Source organism: Numenius arquata, chromosome 1, assembly GCF_964106895.1.
Source record: "Numenius arquata chromosome 1, bNumArq3.hap1.1, whole genome shotgun sequence".
NCBI classification, from domain to species: domain Eukaryota; kingdom Metazoa; phylum Chordata; class Aves; order Charadriiformes; family Scolopacidae; genus Numenius; species Numenius arquata.
Genome location: NC_133576.1, coordinates 44,502,697 through 44,523,668, shown reverse-complemented (window position 1 = coordinate 44,523,668; position 20,972 = coordinate 44,502,697). Strand labels below are relative to the sequence as shown.

At 41.9% G+C, this 20,972-nt stretch overlaps 1 protein-coding gene across 2 annotated transcripts; it reads right to left on the bottom strand.

Annotated features, from left to right (window-relative positions):
* Nucleotides 1-12,266: 12,266 nt before the first annotated feature.
* NDUFV3 (NADH:ubiquinone oxidoreductase subunit V3) lies at nt 12,267-20,913 on the bottom strand. 2 transcript variants are annotated; one of them, XM_074168370.1, is made up of 5 exons: nt 20,829-20,913; nt 20,474-20,573; nt 19,612-19,614; nt 15,489-16,448; nt 12,267-12,571 (listed from the first exon to the last, which is right to left on the bottom strand). In XM_074168370.1, exons 1-5 carry the CDS (start codon nt 20,874-20,876, stop codon nt 12,405-12,407), a joined length of 1,278 nt encoding a protein of 425 aa, XP_074024471.1. In that variant the 5' UTR covers nt 20,877-20,913; the 3' UTR covers nt 12,267-12,404. The 2 variants fall into 2 exon arrangements, with proteins under 2 accessions (XP_074024471.1, XP_074024479.1); XM_074168378.1 differs by lacking the exon at nt 19,612-19,614.
* Between the last annotated feature and the right edge of the window lie 59 nt (nt 20,914-20,972).

The window sequence follows — 20,972 nt, the reverse complement described above, 5'->3', positions numbered from 1 at the left end:
CACTTCCTTCAGTCCATAGAGACCTCTCTTTCCTCTCCCTTACTCATTTACTTCCAGTGGCTTTTATGGGTTTCTGCATTTTGGAGCCTAGAAGAACCAAGAGGTGTTGATAATGGGGAATGAGAATGGCCGGCCAGCCAGCCAGTTCCTAACACTGTTTTGCAAATGGAACAGAAAAGAATTCAATTGCTGAGCAAATAGAGAAAAAATAAAGAAGGGAGTATCTGAAGCAGTAGAAGGCCATTAAGCTGAGAGGATTAGGTGGCCTTCAGTGAGGATTAGGGCTTTGCTGCCTAATGCAACTGTCTAGCCAGGCACCTGAGCTCCTAGCACAAAGCAAAAGAAAAGCTGAGCTCCACACAAATGTCTGCAACTGAGCTAAAAGCAAAGAGGAAATGCCAAGAGCAGAAGTGTTCCACAAACATTCCCCTTCTTGTCTCTGCCAAGTTGGGATTTGTAGAAACTACCATGCACAGCTGCCTCTGGGCTGCATGGAGACATGCCCGTCTCTGATAGTCCACACTGCAGTACTTACACCATATCCTCCAGGCCCACATCCGCACTGTCACTCCAGAGGTGACACACATTCCTGCCACCACATCTAGATGAAGCCCTTCCTCTTTGGAGCAGCCAGACATCTGGACCAGGCCCTGGATCAGCTGATGGTTGATGTTGGGGGCAGCATTCCCACTAACGCTTCCTCAGGTGCTTCCTCAACATGGAGGACTGTTGTCACCTGAGTACAAGGCTAATACGTGCACGCATGACAAACTGGATGGACCTAGCTGGCACCCAGTTCTTAATTTCAGGGCAATCCCTCCTTCCACATGCACATGTGGGTCAAACTACCATGAGTCCAACACTGGCCAGTAGTAAGTGCTTAGTGAAAGAGTGCAAGAAACTTGAGAACAACTGGGGCCAGCATTCCTCTGGTGTATCTTAGGAGTTCCTAGGGTCAATAGTTTAGCACTTTTCTGAATCAGAAGTTGCAAGCAGACCATCATACCCAATGGCCATTGGCAGACTTCTCCTCCATTAATTCCTCTATTCCCTTATTTGAATCCATTTACAGATTGCAATTCTATAATGTCCTTTTGCCAGCCAGTGAGTGTCTCCTGGAATTAGAGTACCTAAGTCAGCCTTTCCCCATAAGAGGAGATACAGGAGACTTTCTGGACATTTTTTCTAAGATTTATTGATGAGAAAACATTCTAGGAAATAAAGGATATGTCAACAGCTTGCAGAGCAATATGGTACAGAGATTGCTGTACTGCCTCGGCATGAAATAGCTTTGGATCTGGAAGGAGTAGAAGTAACATCAACCTCATGCTGTGCCCAAGTTAGCTGGTGGGCTGAGAGGCAAGGCAAATTAGCTTGAGACGGAGTGCTATGCTAGCAAGGCAATACTGCTTCTGGGATCCAAGCTTGTATCCCTGCCAAGGTCTGCTCCTTCCTCCGAGAAAGACTGGCCCATTCAGACCTGGCTTGGGGATCTGCAGCACAGAGCTGCATTGTGCCACACTGGCGCATCCCGAGAGGCGTGCTCCCAGATCTTTGCAATGCCTGAGGATGCAGACTCACCTCCCCCATAGACCATCTAACCTGGAAACTTGCAGGGCAGTGACTGCTGAGCTCTTTTCTCTTTGCAACATCCTGTTTATTTCCCAGAACAGGTACAGATTCCCAGGGAGAGACTTAAGCCTCCTCCCATAGAAAGGGTGCATGAAATCCCACAGATCTGCAGACCACACGCCTCATACCATTGCTATAGGGCCTCCTAGGAGAGGAGCTGCACTCATCCGTTACTAAGATTCTTCCTCATCACATACAGTATTTATTGACCAGTGCAGACAACTATGGAACGATGCTCTGTAGGATTATTTAAGCACATTTAATACAGAACCAGACCAGAAATAAAATTTGCCCTGCACCATGCCCTGTTTGCTCTCATGCTCTATGTCCAAGCCCAGTCACATCCTGCATCCGTCAAAAGGCCCCACACTTCACATTGTGCTCTTAGGAAGGAGCTGAAATGCATCCCCTGAGGCAGGGTGAATTGCTTGGTGTGCCCAACAGTGCACTGCTGTCACACACCGCTTCCCACTGATACGACCTTGGTAAACTTCTCCAGCAGACCTTGGTCTGCTGACCAAGACTCGTCCAATCTAAATGGGTAAGCCCTGTCTAGTGAGCAGCACACTTACCAGGGAGAGGGGAGACCTAAGTCCCAGCTCACAGCCCCAGCCAACAGCTAACGCAGTCATGCTGACTGGCTTTTTTTTTCTCTTATTCAAGGAATTTTGAGCCCCAGAGAAGAGAGCTATTAGCAACTCATTCTCTCATACTCATGTAAGGCAAAATCACATCAGTAAGGGTTGGAATTTATGTTTTTTAAAACTAATAAGTTCGTGTTGACTGCATCTCTTTCCTAATAGTCTGTATATTTTGGTAGCTTTACTTTCATAGATACGGCATTGAACGGGGTCAGAAAGAACACACTGGAATTGGCAGGCACCTTTCAAAAAGTGCCAGAAACAATACTGCTTATGGCTTGGTAACTGTTCATAGAAAGCAAGAAGCAGCATTGCAGTCCATTTCATAACTAACTCATACACCCCATAAGTAGTTTAAAGCATCAGAAAAGGCAGTGACGAAATCTGCTCTTCATTGAGAGGTGACTATTGTTATGCTCCCTCACCATTTCAGAGATTTACAGTTCAGCTGTCTCTAGGGTTTGCTTCCCTCAATCCTACTTTCTGAGTATTATCGCCGAACCCTGTCAAAATTGCGCTTTTCTTTTGCACTGCCTTCTCCAATTCTCATCTAAAAATGATCATGATTTTGCTTTCCCTGTCACACAGAAATCAAAAGGCTGTATCAAACCTAGCATGTTTATCTCAGTATGACGTCCCACATATAAAATGTGTGCCTATTTCAGATGTCAATCTTCATTATTTTCGTTACTTCAATCACACGTAGGAAAACAATCACAAAACATGCAGGGGGTTTATTTTTTCTTCCTCAGTACTATTTTGGAGTACTGTATGCATCCATAGGATGATGGCATTCCTTTGACTGCAAAGTACGCATATTCCCTGACATGTACAGTCTCCAAAGGCAGAGAATAGCCGAGCTCCCATACTGCGCAGTCTGCGCGACAGACTGCGTTTGTGCAGTGCGATTCAATTCTATCTACGTGTAGGGACCATAGCTTGCTTTTTCTTTTTAAAATTTGGGAGTGAAGTTTTACATTATCAAAGCTTTGCTGGTTTGTGTTTTTTTCCGCAATTAGTATAACATAAGCTGCAAGTAGCCAGAATCTGTGGTAACTATAAATTCCAGCTGCTCCCCTAGTAGACCACGTAGTCGTAGGATGCTATAGATATAATTAAACATCAAACAAATGAAAGCTTTCAGAACCCCCATTTTCCTGTCGTACCTAGACCCAGCCTTGCCCCTTTCTCATACTCCAGTTCACTTTTGTATCACCACCTCCACTGCTGACAATACTTTTTTCAATGGGAATATCACATCCATAGCCACTGCCAGAATCTCTTGGCAAACGAGCTCCTTTCTGAGTCAGAGCCTAATGCCATTACAAGGTCTGTAACAGCTGCAGCAGTCATACATCTGCAAGTCATTTGAACATTTTATGATGAATAAAACCTATCCATTACACAGACCTATACATTATATATTAACCCCAATACTTATTCAGTTACACTAACAATAACCTTTTCCCTCTGCATGCTGTAAACTTCTTTGGCTACAGCATGTGTTAACAGAGATACTTAGAGCTCCGGTCCATGGTGGAGCAGTCCCTGTGTACGTATTACCTAACTTATTCTACCTATTTAAATACAAAATGGGATGGTGGAAAGAAAGAAAGAAAGTGAATGTAAAGCTATAAAAATTCATGCCATGCATAAGGAAACCATTTTTATATAATTGCATGAGACTGCATACGCTCATACAAATAGAGAAACAATGAGAAATGCAATGAGAGAATGAAAGCATGGACTTGAAATAGACAGTTAGGAGATTTGATTATGATATGCACAAATCTCAAACCCATCCAGATGTCCCCAGCCAGCAACCTGATCCTCAACACCATCGCCAAGATTTGAAATCTAAAAAGTCAGAATACTGAAGACGGAGTAGCAGGACTTATGGAAAAAGAAACGGGAGTTGTGAGTAGTTAAAAACCTTTAAAAGAATAATGATAATAAAGAAACATAAATGTGGTTTCATGAAGGAAATATATACGCAGCCGCAAATTATGAAGTCAGCCCTTCAGGACATTACATTCCTCATGCAAGTTGCTGAGCCTGCTCAACATAAATAGGTGTAAAATACACTCACCGGCTTAGTGACTTCAGGGTAGAGTCCCATATGTGATTCCCTACCAGTGAGTCTTCTACATATGTATACTTTTACAACAGTAACTGAGAACTGGGCAAGACATACCTCCCTATGAGTTTCACCATAAGAGTTTTAAAGAGACAAGGCGAAAGTCTGACATGACAGAAATCTATCATAATTTTTCCATGAGATTCATCCAGAGCCAGAATTTTACTAGCAATGCATCCCATATACATGTAAATACTATTTCATGTTCGTTCATTACCTATCATTTGCAAACTCTTTTTGGATTCTCAGAAATACATCTCTACTGGTATCCATTCACTTTTACTCTGTATTTCATGTATCGGTTTAGTGCCCTTCATAATATCAATATCGCTTTGGAAGCAGAATGTCAATTAACTTATACTTCCACACTGAGTTAAATGTGTGGATTAGTAAGCTGCAAAATAGTGCAGGTTTTAAATAAGAAGCAGCTATTAGAATGGTCTTAGAGTTAGAGAAGTGACTTTTAGGAAACGTTTTCTTCACTTCGTCTGCTTCCTCTGTGCAGTCAGAGGCCAAACTGTTTATTTTACTGGTAATCCATCTTTATTGCTTGTGCTGGCTTTAATATTTCCATTCAAACAATCCACATATTAAAAATGAAAAAGAAAAGCCTAATAAGGTTACAAACAGTTCATTTAAGGGGGATTCAAAAGATGTCTAGCAGAGATCTTTTTTTTAAGGGTCCGAAAAGCATTACATTTCAGGGCTAAAAAACCACCTTGCCACTGACGAATGGGACGCTTTACTCGACACGGCCAAATCCCCGTGGTCAGTTTGTGCAGCACCTACCTCCCGCTTAAAAAAAAAAAAGGGGGGGGGGGGGCGGAAATTCCTGGCCCTTGTGATTGCAAAGATAACTTACCAAGCGTGGCGTGACGCAATGATGTCTTTCTAAGTCAGCAGCCAGCCAGCTGTCTCTTTGCCGCTGCTCCTACTTTTCCCATGCTCTGGCAGAGCGGAGCTGAGCAGCCAGGCCAGTTGCACAGCCGCTATCGAGTCAAAGGGCAAGAGCGAAGCTTAGAATAAACACGTTGTTTTCACTCGGTTGCTTGAAGTGCTGCCAAATCTCTTAACATTAGCGCCCATAAATCGGTGAGTATCATGAAGCCCGAGGCCCGAGCAGCTGGAGTCTTGTAGTTGTTACCTGAAATCTTAACGTCCAAAAAAATAGCTTCCCCATTCCTCAAGGCTATGTGGAAAATCTCAAAAAACACAATCATAAAAGTACTACTAACATCAAGGAAAAGAACTCCCAATTATTTTTTGCTTTAGTTCTTCTTTTTTATAGTCATCTCAAATTTGTGGAGGCGGGAGGGGAATGGGGTGTCTTTCTCAAGATTTTCAAACATGCTGGTTTCCCAACACCATGCCAGAGAAAGCACTCATTGATGCTAGAGGTAAATCCCGAAGTTATTCGGAGGGGAGGAAGACTATGAAGATAAGCAGCTTGGGGCCCAGCAGTAAACAACCATACAGCAGGAGCTAAGCAGCTGGAGGAGGAAGGGTAGACTGGTCGATTTTTCTCTGCCCAACGGCGACCTTCAGGAGGCAGGAGTGGGGTAGAGCAGTGATGTTCCTCTTCCAGACAACAGCTTTGAAACGATTCTTCAGCAAGGACTTGAGAGAAAAAGCTCCTTCTCCTTATCCAGCTGCTAAGAGAAAAGGAATTGAAAAACACCGAATCCTTATGGCTAATGGGAGCGTGATATAAAAGATGGAGGCCATTGACTGGTGTCCAGAGACAACAACCTGGTATGAATTCCAGCACCATTCCACTTCCCAGCAGCTGGATTTCTCACCAGGGTGGATTGCTGGTTTTGGACACCTCCCCATTTTTTCCCGTCTGTTAACAGTCTTCCACTAGTAAGTATTTGGAACAGTTGTAAAGCTTTTTTTGTATCTAAAGGGCCCTGCCATTGCCTGAATGCAATTTCAAAATTGCTGGCATTTAAGCGCAGACTATCTGAAGTGTATTTTTGTCATGCTGTTAATAAGCGTTGCGTCTCCTGGGAGAACCTCAGCTAGCTCAGAGTTTCTAAACGATGTGCACGCTTGACAAAGAAGATGTAAGAAAAAAAATCTTTCTCATTTTTAACTAGTTTTTATTCTGTATTGCTCAGTAAATAGACGTGATGTACAAAGAGAAAGTTGGGACCATTAACTCCTCATCTATAAAGCGAGGATGAGAACCCAAGAAATTGTGCAACTTGCCGACGGTTATGCAGGCAGCCAAGGGTCTCACAAATGAATCCAGACCCAGTCCAATACCTGAGTCATAAGGACCATCTTTGCTCTCAGTTCCTATATTATCCTTCTGTTTTCTATACTCTGAATTTCTTTCCAGCTCCCCTCACATTTCTCCCAGCCCTCAACCAATAGAATATAGCTCACTTTTAGAGATATCCCAGGAGAGTTTGGGAAACATCAATACAGTTTAGAATGGCCTAGTCTGGCACGATTTTAAACTCTATTAAGCGTAGAAGAGACTTTTTGGAAAAGGAGTGCGTGAAGATGAGAAATGAAAGCGTGAAGGGGTGGTTCTTTCAAGTCCCTTTCCAAGCCTCCAGGGAAAAGTAACTATTGCCCCCTTCTTTGATATAAGACATTAGCATTTGCCTAGTACCAGGTGTGTCGTGGCTTGCATGTTCCCTCTCCAGTGCCAGACAGATGCTGTCACAGATTTTAGAAACTAGGTGTATCTCCACTGTACAAAAAGCAAAAGGGAATACCAAGAGCGCCTCATAACCATGGGGACAGGTAAGACAGAAATGGAAAATGAACCAAAAACTCAACCAACAAAAAAAGAAAGCATAAATAATCTTAATTAACTCATTATTTACGTTACTGGGTATTAGCTGCTTTAGGAACTATCTATCCAGATTTGATAAAACACTCAGATGTGGAAAGGGGTACTGCCATTTGAATCGCATGTCAGACTGGAGAAACAAAGATGACACAACTGCTGCTAAGAGTATTAGGCATTAATTTTAACTAAGATACATGGCATGTGCTCTGTGAGTATTAGCAGTTAACATGCATATAGGCTGTATTCTGTGATACTACAGATTTACAGAACCATGTTCCTGTTAATCTATTTTGCAGTTAAAAGTTTGTTGAGAGTGCAGGGGAGACCAAAACAAATTTTGAGAGCTGACACGCTAACTCCATACACTGACCCAAAGCTTGTGGTAAACTTTGGTACCATAGACACACATGCTTAACCTTATGTCCTTAACTGTGCATTACCACTGTCTCCTCGATCCCAGAGTTGCCACATATCCTAAGACTTTCAGAGGTGGGTATGAATTTCCAAATGTAAAAATATGTGCAGATTGTATTGGGAGTGGTATCATCCCGAGATGAACACTAAGGATAATATGTAAGTACCAAACCCATAGAATCATAGAAAAAGATAAATAAGTATTTATAATTTCATGTAAAAGAACCACATGAGAGTAAAAGGATGATCTGGAAACTTGACAGGATATTTTGTTTAGACTCCTAAGAGTTTAATTAAAATCATCCAGAGTTTCGAGTAGTTTCTCTCAAGGGATAAAATTAAAACAAATAAACAAACAAAGCCACAATACAAGAACACCATAGTTGCAAAGTCAATCACTCAAATGTTCAAAGGACCTGCACTAAAGTGCTTATATTACCCTTATTGTGTTAGCTCCTTTTGTCTAACTCTGTATGCAAACAGCAGCACACAATACAGAATAGCATAGGATGGTTGTAAATCACAGGCAGATAGCAAATGCTCGGGCCAAGAATGATTCCAAGATTTTTTTGTTTGTTTTTACAGCAGGACACAGTGGGGACCTGAACCTGCGCCACACTACTGTCGCTGCACAGCATCTTCAGAACCAGGAGTCTCCCAGGTCCCTCCCCATTCACTGCAGAAGATTCCACACTAAAAATCAGGAAGATTAACATAAGCCCCCTTCTAGCACGTTATACCTTGAAGCATAAGCTATGGGGAGGAGGACAGTCAGGGACCACTTAGGCAACGTGGGATGCACTGAGGGTGCACTGTGACCACACAAAGGTGCAAATTGACCTGGAATATGTCACACAAGGTGAGCCTGAAAGAACAGAGATTATCTGGTCTGAAGAAGAGAGCAAGGGGCACTTCAACTACCTCCTCGGAGGGTACAGAAAAGACAAAGCCAGGCTCGTCAGAGGCGTGTAGTAAGGATCTGTGTCAGAAAACCAAAAATCCCAAATAGAGAACAGGTAAAGGTTCTGCTTGCTAGGTTTTTTGTTCGTTTGTTTTTTTAAATCATGAGGGTGTTCAAGTGCTGGAGGTCACCAGAGACATTGTAGGATCTCAGACCTTGGAGATATTCAAAACTCAACTGGACAAGGTCCAGGCCAACCTGACCTAATTGCACCTGCTACAGGACTGGTCATCTCAAGACTTCCCTTCCAACCTCATTTTTCATGATTCTAATGTTACCATGCTACAGGATACTGTGAGCATGCTTTCTACTCAGTCACTCACTGCACAATAGTCATGATTGGACCCACCAGGATTTAAAACTGTTTGGGACAGACAAGCAGCTGCTCTCACCAGCTTCCAACTTCTCCTACTCTTCCTCCCAAATGCCACAAGATCACAAAATCTCACCAAAGCATTTTATGAGCGGTGGGATTCTGATCAGCATAAAGCCAAGAAGTCCTGCCCTTCTACAGATCTTCAGCAGACTTGGACAGTCTGGTGACCGTTCTCAGCTCGCATTCTTATTACGATGAGTAGCTGAAAGAAAAACTTCACATCATCCTGAGACAACCTTAAAACTTCTCACAGTTTTTTCGTCACGTTAAGAGCAAATTCAACATAATTGTACAAGCAGCTTAGATGATGGCATCTCTTGTGGTGGGAGAAAGACTACAGGCAGGTTTTTATGGCTTTTGAATTTACAGGAAACCAGACAGTGAGCAGCACTGAATGGTTTTGTTTAAAGTTGGGGACGTACTGTGGAAGATCTGTAAGTGCACCCAGTTAAAAGTCTCATTTCCCAAATTTAAAATACATCTTGAAGATGGCCTTATAAGATTGCAGTGCTTACCATGACTGGATCCAAAGGAGGCACCAGGAGGACCAAAAACGATCCTGACCTTGTAATAACTAAAGCGATTGCCATAAATGCTGCTTCTGGACCTGGGATTAGTGGGTTTTCAACTGCTGTCCAGAACCATCTGGGCTCATAAGTTACTTTTGAAGGATCTAAGTGGAAGGAAATTATGAAAAGCAATTTTATTAGCAGTTTGCTATGCTAAAAAAAATAATTCAAAAGACCTAAAATTTGAAACCCATTCCCTTCGACAAGGAAAGTAGTTGTTTCATCTTTTTAATGAGAATTTAGTGAATTCCACTTTTCAGATTTTCATGTAGCCCCACAGTAACACATTATTTACATTGAAAACCCCATTTCTGAAGAACTGGTTTTCAGAAAACACTAAGCTCAGACTTAGTTTCTTTCACATTTGAAGTTTTCCAGGGATTATGTTAATATCCAGGACTGTACATTAAAACAAGGTCCCTGACTGTATCTGATGAGTGCTTAGCACAGCAAGACAAAGTTACTAATGTTACTGAATTTGAGCATAGTGTCACATCCTGCTTGAAATTTAAATGCTAGCATGACTCAAACACAGTAACATCTGATAATAGCTAAGTACAAAAAAATGAAGCCTTTTTCATTGAAGTCCAGGAAAACACAACAGTGGGAAAAAGTCTTGGTGCCCTTCCTCGCATTATCTGCCTTTCCCAGAGCAGACTGGTTCACTGAACAGAACAAACAAATGTAGGACACGCACCATATGTACCAGAAAAGTTATGAAGTTACTTGATTTCCAGCTTGATTTTCAGAGCTGAAGAAAAGATCACCGGAAGGCACTGAGACGGGATTACACAGAGAGGAAGGGTATTCACCATTAATTTTTGCTGTAATCGTAAAACAAGGGTGGCAAAATGCCTAGCCCAAATACAGATTAGAATTTCCTTTGCTAGAAATGCAGCTAAGTAGAGCGTAGGAACTGAGTGAAAGCAAGACAGGCTTCTGTTTCCACCCCCTTCTCCTTAGCTGATTAACTCAGTGTTTATAACACCAAACTTCCTTAGAAATAAAAAGGGCAGTAGGTGAACAAGCCTGACTCCAAACAGCTAACAATCACAGCTACTGTGGGTAGATTTGGTAAATACATAAGCGTGCTAACAGACTACATTTAACTTTTACTGTTTAGATTCTGTCTGACAATTTGCAGCTTCCTTCCCAAATGACGAAACAAGTAGTTCTGAGCGCAGCTCAGCACCAACACAGATTTAAGCTACAGGGTTCAGGTTACTACACAGGCTCTCAGTTAATAACAAAACACAGCAGCTTTACTGGGGCCCTCCGGTGGGCCCTTAATAAAGGAAGAGCCTTTCCCTTATTCTTTCATGTTTTTAATGTTAGCAGCAAATTTCTTTCCCTTTTACAAGTACAGCGTATGTGGTACCACTGGTGTCTCAAAGTGACTTTCTGCTCTTTATTCCTAAGCACATGGATTTATACATTTGCTGATTTTTAAATTTCATAGTTAGAGTCAGTAATATGCTTTTTAGTTTTTACAGGACAATAAAATTGCTTGCCAGAAGTTTCTGACTTAAAATTCTACACAGCAGATTGATGTAGGCCTTGATCCTTCTTACCACATTTTTGCCAAGTTAAGAGTATAAAATAGCTGTTCTACTAATTGCACCCAGGGATTTTGAGTCCAATATCCAGATAGACTACTAAAGCTGACTCCGTTTTCCCTTTGATCTTGTGTATTCTGTTGCTTGAAAGAATACAGACAGGTGATGGAAAATGCTGGAGCTATTGCAAGTACAACTGCTCAAAGACCAATTAACACTAAAAAAAAAACAAAACAAAATGAACAAGAAGCCAAAATGGAACTAAACCCACAACAGCTGGTGGTCATCAAGGCAATTTTCCCAGAGGGCAGAAGACTGTTACTAATAGGATGGAAATACAAAATTTACTGAGACCAACTGTAACCGCTGATACCATACATTGAGAAGTGCCTCATTTCTCACATTTTCTGCAGAGCAAGAGTGAAGCTGGACAGCAATCTTTTATTGTGAGGCCAAAAAAAAAAGTGGGAACTGAAACATAGTCCCACTGAACAATTAGTACCAAGAGCTGGTTTTACCGTAATGCTATTTTCATCACATTTAAAAATAACGTTCAAGTGATTCTACCCACAGAAATAAGTTATTTCTCAGAGTTTAATCAATGTAGTATAGTTCATTAGGAACTGCCCACTGAGATTAAATTATTTCAGTTACTGCAGAACCTGGATGCTAGAACCCCCAACAGAGGATTAAACAAAGTTGTATGTTCTCCCTTTACAACAGCAGAGGTTTTGAGATGTTTCAGTCACATTATATAAACTTACATTCCTCTACTAACACAAAACATACACTCTTGCCACAGGAGACAAATACTTCTTATGCTGTTTCCAGCCAATGATTTTAACTTCAAATCCAGAGTAAACATAATCTCTTCAGAGCTGGGAACGTGTTTGTGTGCAAGGAGAACAATCCGCTGCATTATGGTGATAACAACACCTACTAAAATCACGGCACACACTGAACAGACATACGCACAAGGGTCATTATGTTCTTTGACACGGTACTAAAAGAATGGTCAGTATCAAAAGTTTGATGAGGCTGAAAAGTCAGGATTTTTTTTCCCTGCTATCTCCAAATAATACATACTGAGGGGAAGAAAAGCTATCTATATTCAATGATGATTTGCAGCTCATTCACAAAGGTCAAGAAATGAGGGACTCCAAGACCCAAGAAGAACTGTTCAAAAGTGCAATCATAATTTATTATGCATTTATTTATTATATATTATCTGATTTATAATACAGATGAAGCAACAGTGCTAAATAGAACAATTTATCATTCTGCCTGTGCATTTGTTTTAAATGTGGTTCCTTCAGTGCCTTGGTGATGGTCTTCCAGAAGATGGCTGAGGCTGCCTGAATTTTGAGAGAACAGCAACAGAATCAACAAAGGTATAAATGTTATATTCATGATGCTGAAGGTTCTTGTAGGTAGAATTATCAAATTCTTCTGGAGCAGGCTCAGCAGCTTTTGTGGTCTCTGTGAAAACAAACAAATACTGGTGACTATAAGGATGCCACACCAGAGGGCAATATTCTTAATTACTGAGCCAGTCTTCATATACTGTCAGATCCCTCATCCAGTCCACATTAAAGAAAAAAGTCAACAACTATAACAAAAAGGTAAGTTTACGAAGTTCTGCTGCTACCTTGGCTGGTCTTAAAGCAGCACATTAGCATGCAATAGGGGAACAGGAATCAGTACAAGTCATCTAGTACAGTACAGGTTTTCAAATCCAAACTACCACTTAATGCTGGGGGAGGACAGGACAGAACATTTCGTTTATATTTTGAAGACATATGTCTGCATTTCCTGGCTTTTTCATAGTTGCTTTGGTTTTCGCTCCAGACAACAGTGGGTGACATTCTTCGCAAGCCAGAAGAGGCAAAGAAGCAGTACAAATGATATATCATCACGTCAGACCACGAGATACAGCTATTAGAACTGCTTTACAGATTGAATTTTTAGCATGGGGAGAAGCGATGGAATTGTTGAGATCTCCATAGTTTAATTTCAAATGTGGTTACACTGAACAGTAATCTATCAAGAGCCTTTGATGTAAGTTCCCTTTCTTCTAAATGTAACCGTCTGAACTTTGGACCAGCTTTTCTTCCTAAAAGAATAACCTAATAGAGTTATTCAGAACTCCTTACTTCACATTAAAGCCAACATTAACTCTTACACTTTTAGAATATTATGCAAATTTAGGCAGTACCATTTACATAAAATGTTCCTGTTATGGGCTGATTTTACAACCAAGGAAATTGCAAGAAATAAAACTTTACTCCCAATATTAATTTATTCTCATATATCCAGAGTTTTAAAAATAGGAAAGACATAAGTATGATCTAGTGAAAAGCTTTGTCATACAAATTTTTATGTAATGGTTTAGGTTAGATCATATTAAGCTTCTTTTTGTAATACAACCTTCTAAAATAAAAATACAAAAACTCAATCAACTGAATACCAGAATTTCCCTTTAATTATGACATAATTATTGCAATGTAACTCTATCAGTTTAAGAGCACGTATCTGTAACATTTAGCAAGACTTGCTTATAAAATGCAGTGTAGTAAGCCATGGTTTCAGCAAAACAACACACACAACCTATGAAAGGAAATATCCCTGTGCTCAGCTCCTACTGAGACAGCTCATAGGAGACAACACTACAGATATAAAAGCCAGATGATGTCTTTGCTGCAAATAGTCCCAAGAACAGGCAAAGCGTGGGCAAGTGTACCTTCAACCTGCATGAGCCAGTTGTTCCAAATTAGGAGACAGATGCTCAGGAAGAAAAGCAGATGGGAGTCTCATTTTTCCTGCTCAAACACACTGTACTTGGCTTCTTGAAGGAAAAATTTATCCCCGAGTTCATCCTCCCCATACTTCAGACTTCGGCTATGCTTTCTCTCTTAAAGAGCAAGCATTTCACAGAATGTTCTTCCAAAATGAATCAGAGGTGCATTTCTGAGTTACCATGCTACTATTTTGCTACTTACTTAGCAATTCAAGTCAGCAGTTTTTGCGGACTCCTGAGTGTGCCTGCTCTACAAAGTGGATGACATCACCTTAACATCCAGGTTTGTAATGGGAAAAATTGCTTTTACCCCTTCAGTGTGCCTGCTGCAGAGTTTGCAGATTAACAAAACAACACAGAAACAGGACAGAAGTACAGATTACAGAAGGCATTACCATTAACTGTGAACATTAAACACAGAAAAGCAGTAACTGCTCTCAAAGAAGGTCTCAAAAGGAAGAGAGAACAAGATACACCTGGAGATACCAGTGACGCTGTTGAACACGGTGTAGCTGGGATTGACTCTGCTAACCCATAGCACCCAAAAACATTACACCAACAGTAAAGAGGTATGAACTTGCTGGTACTATCCCCCACCTCTCCTACAGCCACTGCAGCAGAGTCCTCTAGCTGGGGTGCAGCATGTACCCAACAGAAACTTTCCTGCTGTCACAGCCCGACCACCTCCAGCTTCACAATTATGCTGCTTTTACTTCCAAGTAGGCAAATTATTTAATTCAAAGCTGCAACCAGAAGGGGGAGTGGGGTGGGTGGGTGTCTTAAGAATGGTATGCTGCCTAAGCTGAAAGGCAAGAATGGTAAGCCCCCACAGATCAGGATAGGGGGGCATTTGCTCTTGAAATACACAGAATGAGATCAGTAGGTAAGTTAACAGACTGGTACTAAACAAGAAGGGTAAGTGAGATACAGCAGTATAGCTAGGGAGATGATTATATGGTGCACAATGCTCTTTCCTGAAACATATCACCATCTCCTCCCCAATTCACTACAAAAACTGGGTTATAAGGTCAACTGTGTGCTACTTCAACACGACTCACAACCTACCAATCTCAGAATCAATACCCGTTTCTTGCATTACACTGTTCTTCCTTGAAGCCTACTGAAGTGTGAAACACAGCAAGATTTTTTTAAAAAAAAAAAAAAAAAGAAAAAAAGACAGCAGGATTTAAGAAAAAAAAAAAAAAAGATGGCATCAAATTTGGCTCAAGAGAAAGGCAGCTACCAAATCCTTCCAAGAAAAGAGAAGATGGAAAACAAGTTTTGTCATATAAAACCCATGATTTTGCTCACAGTGGAAACAATTTTGTTTTCATTTTACAAGTGACTGGTTTATGAAACTGTAAATACAGTGAAATGAAGACCGCTGCTTTTCACAGCATAACTTGAAACTGAGTATTACTGAGCGCTTATAACGATTAGCAATGAACAAGAGTTTATCTTCCAGAAAGTCACTGCTACATGGTTAGCTTCAGTATAAAGATCAGAGCATCACGAACAGAGAAGATTTGAAAACCCTTTAAAAATAGTTAAAACCTAGCCCAGATGAATCAACACAGTTCAAAAAATTTAAAGTTGTACCCTCTATTGTGCTTTCTTCTCCAGCCTGGACTCCTGCTTCCTGAATGGCCTCCTCCTTTGCTGTAGTGCTCATCACCAACATTGCGCTTTCAGAAGTTTCTTCTAATTTAGGAACAGTTACTTCTGCTTCTGACTCCTGCGCTTCCTTCACCTTTTTTTCTTTTCCTCTGGATACCAGTTTTTGCTTTTTGTCTTCCCGAGCCACTGATGAAGCTTTGAGCTGAATAGCTGCTACTTGGGTTCCTATGGATTTTTCCTCCAAATAATCAGATTTTTGAGTGACGTCAGTCAGGTCTTGGCTTTCAATCATGTATGGTTCTAAAACCAGCTTCTTCCGATTTGCTTCTTTTGGGGTTGATTTTACTTTGGGCTCTCTTGCTTTGGATTTTGAGGTTTCATGGCTGACTGATGTTTTAGAAGATGCGACCTGCTTGACAGGAGACACATCATGTTCTGTTTTGCGTGGCTTCTTCTTAGCTCCATGTTCTTCGTGGGATTTCTGGGAAAAGTTCTCTTTGACTAGCATTGATGCTTTTACTGCGACGTTGTCAGAAAAGATGGAATCTCGTCTAGGAAACTCAACTTTAGTTTTAATGGCAACTTCTGAAGCATCAGCAGCATCATTTTCTTCCTCAGAATCTGAATCTGAGCTGGATGAAGATGACGTTTCTTCCTCAACTAACTCCTTCCTCAAGCCTCTTTCCGTTGCAGGTGTAGTCAGGTTTTCCTCCTTGAGGGAAGAACCAACTACTCGCTGAGGAAATCCAACCACAGTTTTCCTTGACATGAACATCCCCATGTCTTCAGCAGAAGGTTTTGAAGCTTCCTCGAGGTTAGTACTAGATATGCTCTCACCTTTGTTTGCAGATGCTAGGAGAGAGCTAGAAGACAACATTTTAGGGAATTCAACTGGTGCCTTGATAGCTAGCATCTTGGTGCTTCCCTGTGGTGCCACTACATCTAGGAAACGGCATAAAGAGGATTATCATAATTATATCCAACACCACTGTTAATTAGTGATCTTAGTCACACAATTTTAACTTCCTGAGATAATCTAGTCTAAAAAGCACACTGAAAGAAGTTATTACACTAAATACAGGCCTTATGAAGCAGAAAGTTTTAAGACATTTTAAGTTAAAGCACTTAACAGTTTTTGCTGCTGTGATGCTGAAACTCATGAGACAATGCCTTTCCCTGCTTGCTTTGCCAGACTCCTCGCAATAGCTGTTTCTCTCTGTGCTTCAATTCTGCACGGCTGAAAATGGTTTACAGATACCTTCCTATCTCAGATGGACGCTAAGATAGCTTGTTAGCCGAGCTCTTCAAATATACTGCTACAGAGATAAGATTCGTCTACGAACAAGCCAGCGAAGCAGAAGACACAATAAACAGACATAGCAATAGCCAGCCTCTTGCAATAGTTTTCTCTAAAGCAGTAGGGAGGGATGACTCCCAAGACACAAAGTAGCAGAATAAGAGATATCCAAGGCCATACATGACAGTATTACCTGTTCAAGCGTCCATGTGACCTACCAACTGAATTGTGTCTAACGCAGTTTAACATGACTTCCTCAAGATCTTGTCTCCTCCAGTCTTCACTATCTCCACTTCCTATTTTTGCTCTGAGACGTCTTTGTAAAAAAAAAAGTCTTAAGAGGATCTCCTAATGCTTCATGTTAGCCTGCCTTTATTTCTTCTCATAGATAACTTTCATTAAGCTAAATTCTCCAGACAAAGAGCCAGCAGTTGAAGAGAAAGCAGCAATTTTCAGGCCCTTTTAAAGAGTACCAAATACCTCTTGGAAGCTTGTGCCAATGATATCCTCGAGAGCCGGTCCAACAGCTGATACTGTTGTGGTTACAGAAAACAGGAGGACAAAGAGGACTGGGAGCACATTAAGAAGATACACCACCACTGAAATTTGCTATAGCAAAGCCAACTCCATTATGAGTTGCACCACTTCCAACAAGCAGTGTAATTCAACAGATTTCCAGTCTATTGCGCAGATTTATCTGCACAGTTTGGAACTCCAAATCTACTTTACAAGACCATAGACTAGATGTAGCTTTTCTCCTTACTAGTATTTTACAGTTATACTTTCTTTGTATGATCCAAGGAGTTACTCTAATTAGTTCTGAATAGAAGCAAGTATTTAGCAATGTCCAAATGAAAACATCACAGAGGAGACAGACACATGAAATTAAAAGCTAGGTATTTAAGAAAGAGAGAGAGAGTTCTTAACATACGTACAAAAGAAAAAATACCAGTTTACTACACAGGTAATACTTTTGAATAATTTCAGACACAAACTTCTCTCTGCCAGACGGAAGGTGCGGGGCAGGGTGGGAGGGCAGGGGGAAGTAGGAGGACGGGCAGCCACCTTTGAAAGAAGCCTGACTGCTTCCACAGACTGACACAGCCAAACAGCAGCCTGCAGTAAATAACATGTGAGGAAGCATCGCTCAAGGTTGAAGAGTTCTTCAAAGCAGCATACAGGAAGGTCAAACTAACACAGGAATGCCCAAAGGGATGACAGAGAAGTGAAAGCCGAGCAAAAGTTGAAGAAATATTAACGTTAAAGACATCGTAAGAAACCAAGAAGGCGGGTAACATTCAACTTGACCGTTAACAGTAGGCATTACTGGAAAAATACTTTAAAGAGTTTTATTTGGATATGTGAAAAAAATATCCTTTGGCTTTTAATCATAAAGTCTAACACAACTGGTACAGGCACTTTAATTAGGGTACTTCAAAATTCATACCACCTGACCTGTATTTGCATCACTGTGCCAAAAGAACAATACATCCAAATCAGTAACAGGAATATTATTCCCAGATGCATTCTTACTGATGTTTGTAACATCAGTACCATTAACAGAACGTGTTTAAAACATGTTTGCACTCAGAAAGCTGGCACACAGGAATTATAGGTCTACTTACGAAGTCAACGATGGGGAATAAACACGACCATTCTATCAAAGCAAAGCAAATTTTAACACGCTCTTCCAGCTAGAATCTGAAAAAGGCAGTTGCACCCTATATACCTTAACTAACCTTAACCATTTGCAGGGAAAGCAGCTGGCTGAAAGAGGTGGCCTAAGAGGTCTCCTGACATCTTCTGAAATCAGAACTGCAGGTCAATGAATCTAGAAACTGATGCTAAAGTACATCTCAAATATGCTTAAAACAATGCAAAAAAAATTATAATAAAAAATGAGTAGTTGTTCAATCAAGCTTATATCCACCTATGCAGCGAAGGCTTTCTTAATGAACAACCAAGCTTTTATTGGCCTCGGCATTTAAGAAGCTAACATCAGAAGCCAGAAGCCTGCATTCAACTACTCTTTCAGTGATTTTTTCAACAGCTGTCAACAGGTCTGATCACTCCTACATATGCTCCCATGGAGCTTTGCTGCTTAAGCACCTGGATCTCTAATTTAGGATGGGAACCCTACTCACTGAATCACTGAGCCTCTATTTACAAACAGCATTTATGCACAAGATATCTCTCTTTGAAATTTGTATTCATGTTTTGACTTTGGTCTGGGACAGAAGGGTTTCAAATACTTCTGAATGTCGAATGATGCAGCATCCAAACCCAAGCCCATGTATTGCCTTGCTTGCAAACCTATGGGGCGAGATGCATTATTACTAAATTTAACACAACAGTGGTAGTTTTCTGCAGCTTCTCAACACTGTTTCCTGGAGCAGATATTTGGATCTTGCAAGTCTCTTTCTCTGTAAAACGGAATGCTTTTTGATCCTCATAATCTAAACATTTCAAAAGCCAAGGGGGAACATTTGAAGTTCAAAACCAGATTTTGCACCTCATTAAAAAAAAGTAACTTGCTACATTTGTTTCCATCAAATTTCAGGCAACTTGCAAAGCTTCTTTATATTAAGACAAATGCAATGGTAACTCTCTTTCAGCCTGGCCAAGCATCACAGCAGCTAACATATTAAGGTGAAGTTAAACAGGAAAGAAGTGTCAAGCTCATAGCTATTTATTTATATATAAATATATCCCACGCAGATTCACTCCTACCAGACCTTTAGTTTTAGTTTTTTTACTACGCAGTACATTTGAACAGAAATCCCTGTTTACAAGGTGATGACCTCTCACTTTCTTGGCATATGTAGCAGCTGTTTAGAAATGTGGCCATGAGCATTTTTAAGCTTTTCTTGCCAAGTGCAGGGTCCTGCACCTGGGTTGGGGCAATCCCAAGCACAAATACAGGCTGGGTGGAGAATGGCTGGAGAGCAGCCCTGAGGAGAAGGACTTGGGGATGGTGGTTAATCAGAAGTGCAACATGAACTGTCAGTGTGCGCTGACAGCCCAGAAAGCCAAACACATCCTGGGCTGCATCAAAAGCAGCGTGGCCAGCAGGCTGAGGGAGGTGGTTCTGCCCCTCTACTCTGCTTTTGTGAGACCCCGCATGGAGTACTGTATTCAGCTCTGGGGCCCCCAACGTAACAAGGATATGGACCTGTTGGAATGGGTCCAGTGGAAGGCCACGAAGATGATCAAAGGAATGGAGCACCTCTCCTATGAAAACAGGCTGAGAGAGCTGGGGCTGCTCAGCCTGGAGAACAGAAGGCTCCGAGGAGACCTTACAGCCACCTTCCAGTCCCTAAAAGGGGCCTACAAGAGACGTGGAGAGGGACTCTTTATCAGGGAGTGGAGCAATAAGACAAGGGGTAACAGTTTTTAAACTGAAAGAGGGTAGATTTCGATTAGATATTAAGAAGAAATTTTTTACTCTCAGGGTAGTGAGACACTGGAACAGGTTGCCCAAGGAAGTTATAGATGCCCCATCCCTGGAAGTGTTCAAGGCCAGGCTGCATGGGGCTTTGAGCAACCTGGTCTAGTGGGAGGTGTCCCTGCCCATGGCAGGGGGGCTGGAACTGGATGATCTTTAAAGTCCCTTCCAACTCAAACAATTCTGTGATTTAATGACAACCAAAGGGACAAACAAACATCTTACTCGGTGGCGGCGCCGAGGGCGTCCCGGAGCCTACTGGCCTGGTGCAGAGCGCCGCCGAGGGGGCCACCTCTCGCAGGCCCCGGGCCTCCAGCCCCAACACCTGCAAGGCACCGTAGAAAACAAATGAACGAAGCAGGACAACTACGATCCCCCCAGTCCAAGAAGCCCCAAAGACGCCACCCCCCCTTCCCCGTCCCGGCGGGGCGGCGCATGCGCACCTCCCCTCCCCCGGGCCTGTTGCGTCGGTACCGCTGCCGGCGCAACGGGCCCCGAGGAGCGGAGGCTCCTGGCCCGGTACGAGCCACCGAGATGAGCCGAGCTCTTCCTTGCCCCCGCCGCCCAGCCCGCCCCTTACCTTGCGGGTAACCGCCCGGCCGCAGCCCAGTAGCGAGGGAGCCGCCATCTTAGCCTAGGCCCGGACGCTGCTGCTGGTCCCTCCCGGTAGGCGAGGCCTAAGCCATGAGGTTCCGCCCCCTCGATTAACGTCATTTCTTCCTGT

What these genes read in the sequence shown, in the direction of transcription:
- NDUFV3 (XM_074168370.1), bottom strand. Translation starts at nt 20,876, where the DNA reads ATGGCGGCTCCCTCGCTACTGGGCTGCGGCCGGGCGGTTACCCGCAAG. An exon ending in GCCGGGCGGTTACCCGCAAG is followed by an intron (nt 20,574 to 20,828) that starts GTAAGGGGCGGG and finishes GGTGCCTTGCAG; the next exon opens with GTGTTGGGGCTGGAGGCCCG. An exon ending in AGAAGAAAGCACAATAGAGG is followed by an intron (nt 12,572 to 15,488) that starts GTACAACTTTAA and finishes TTGTTTTCACAG; the next exon opens with AGACCACAAAAGCTGCTGAG.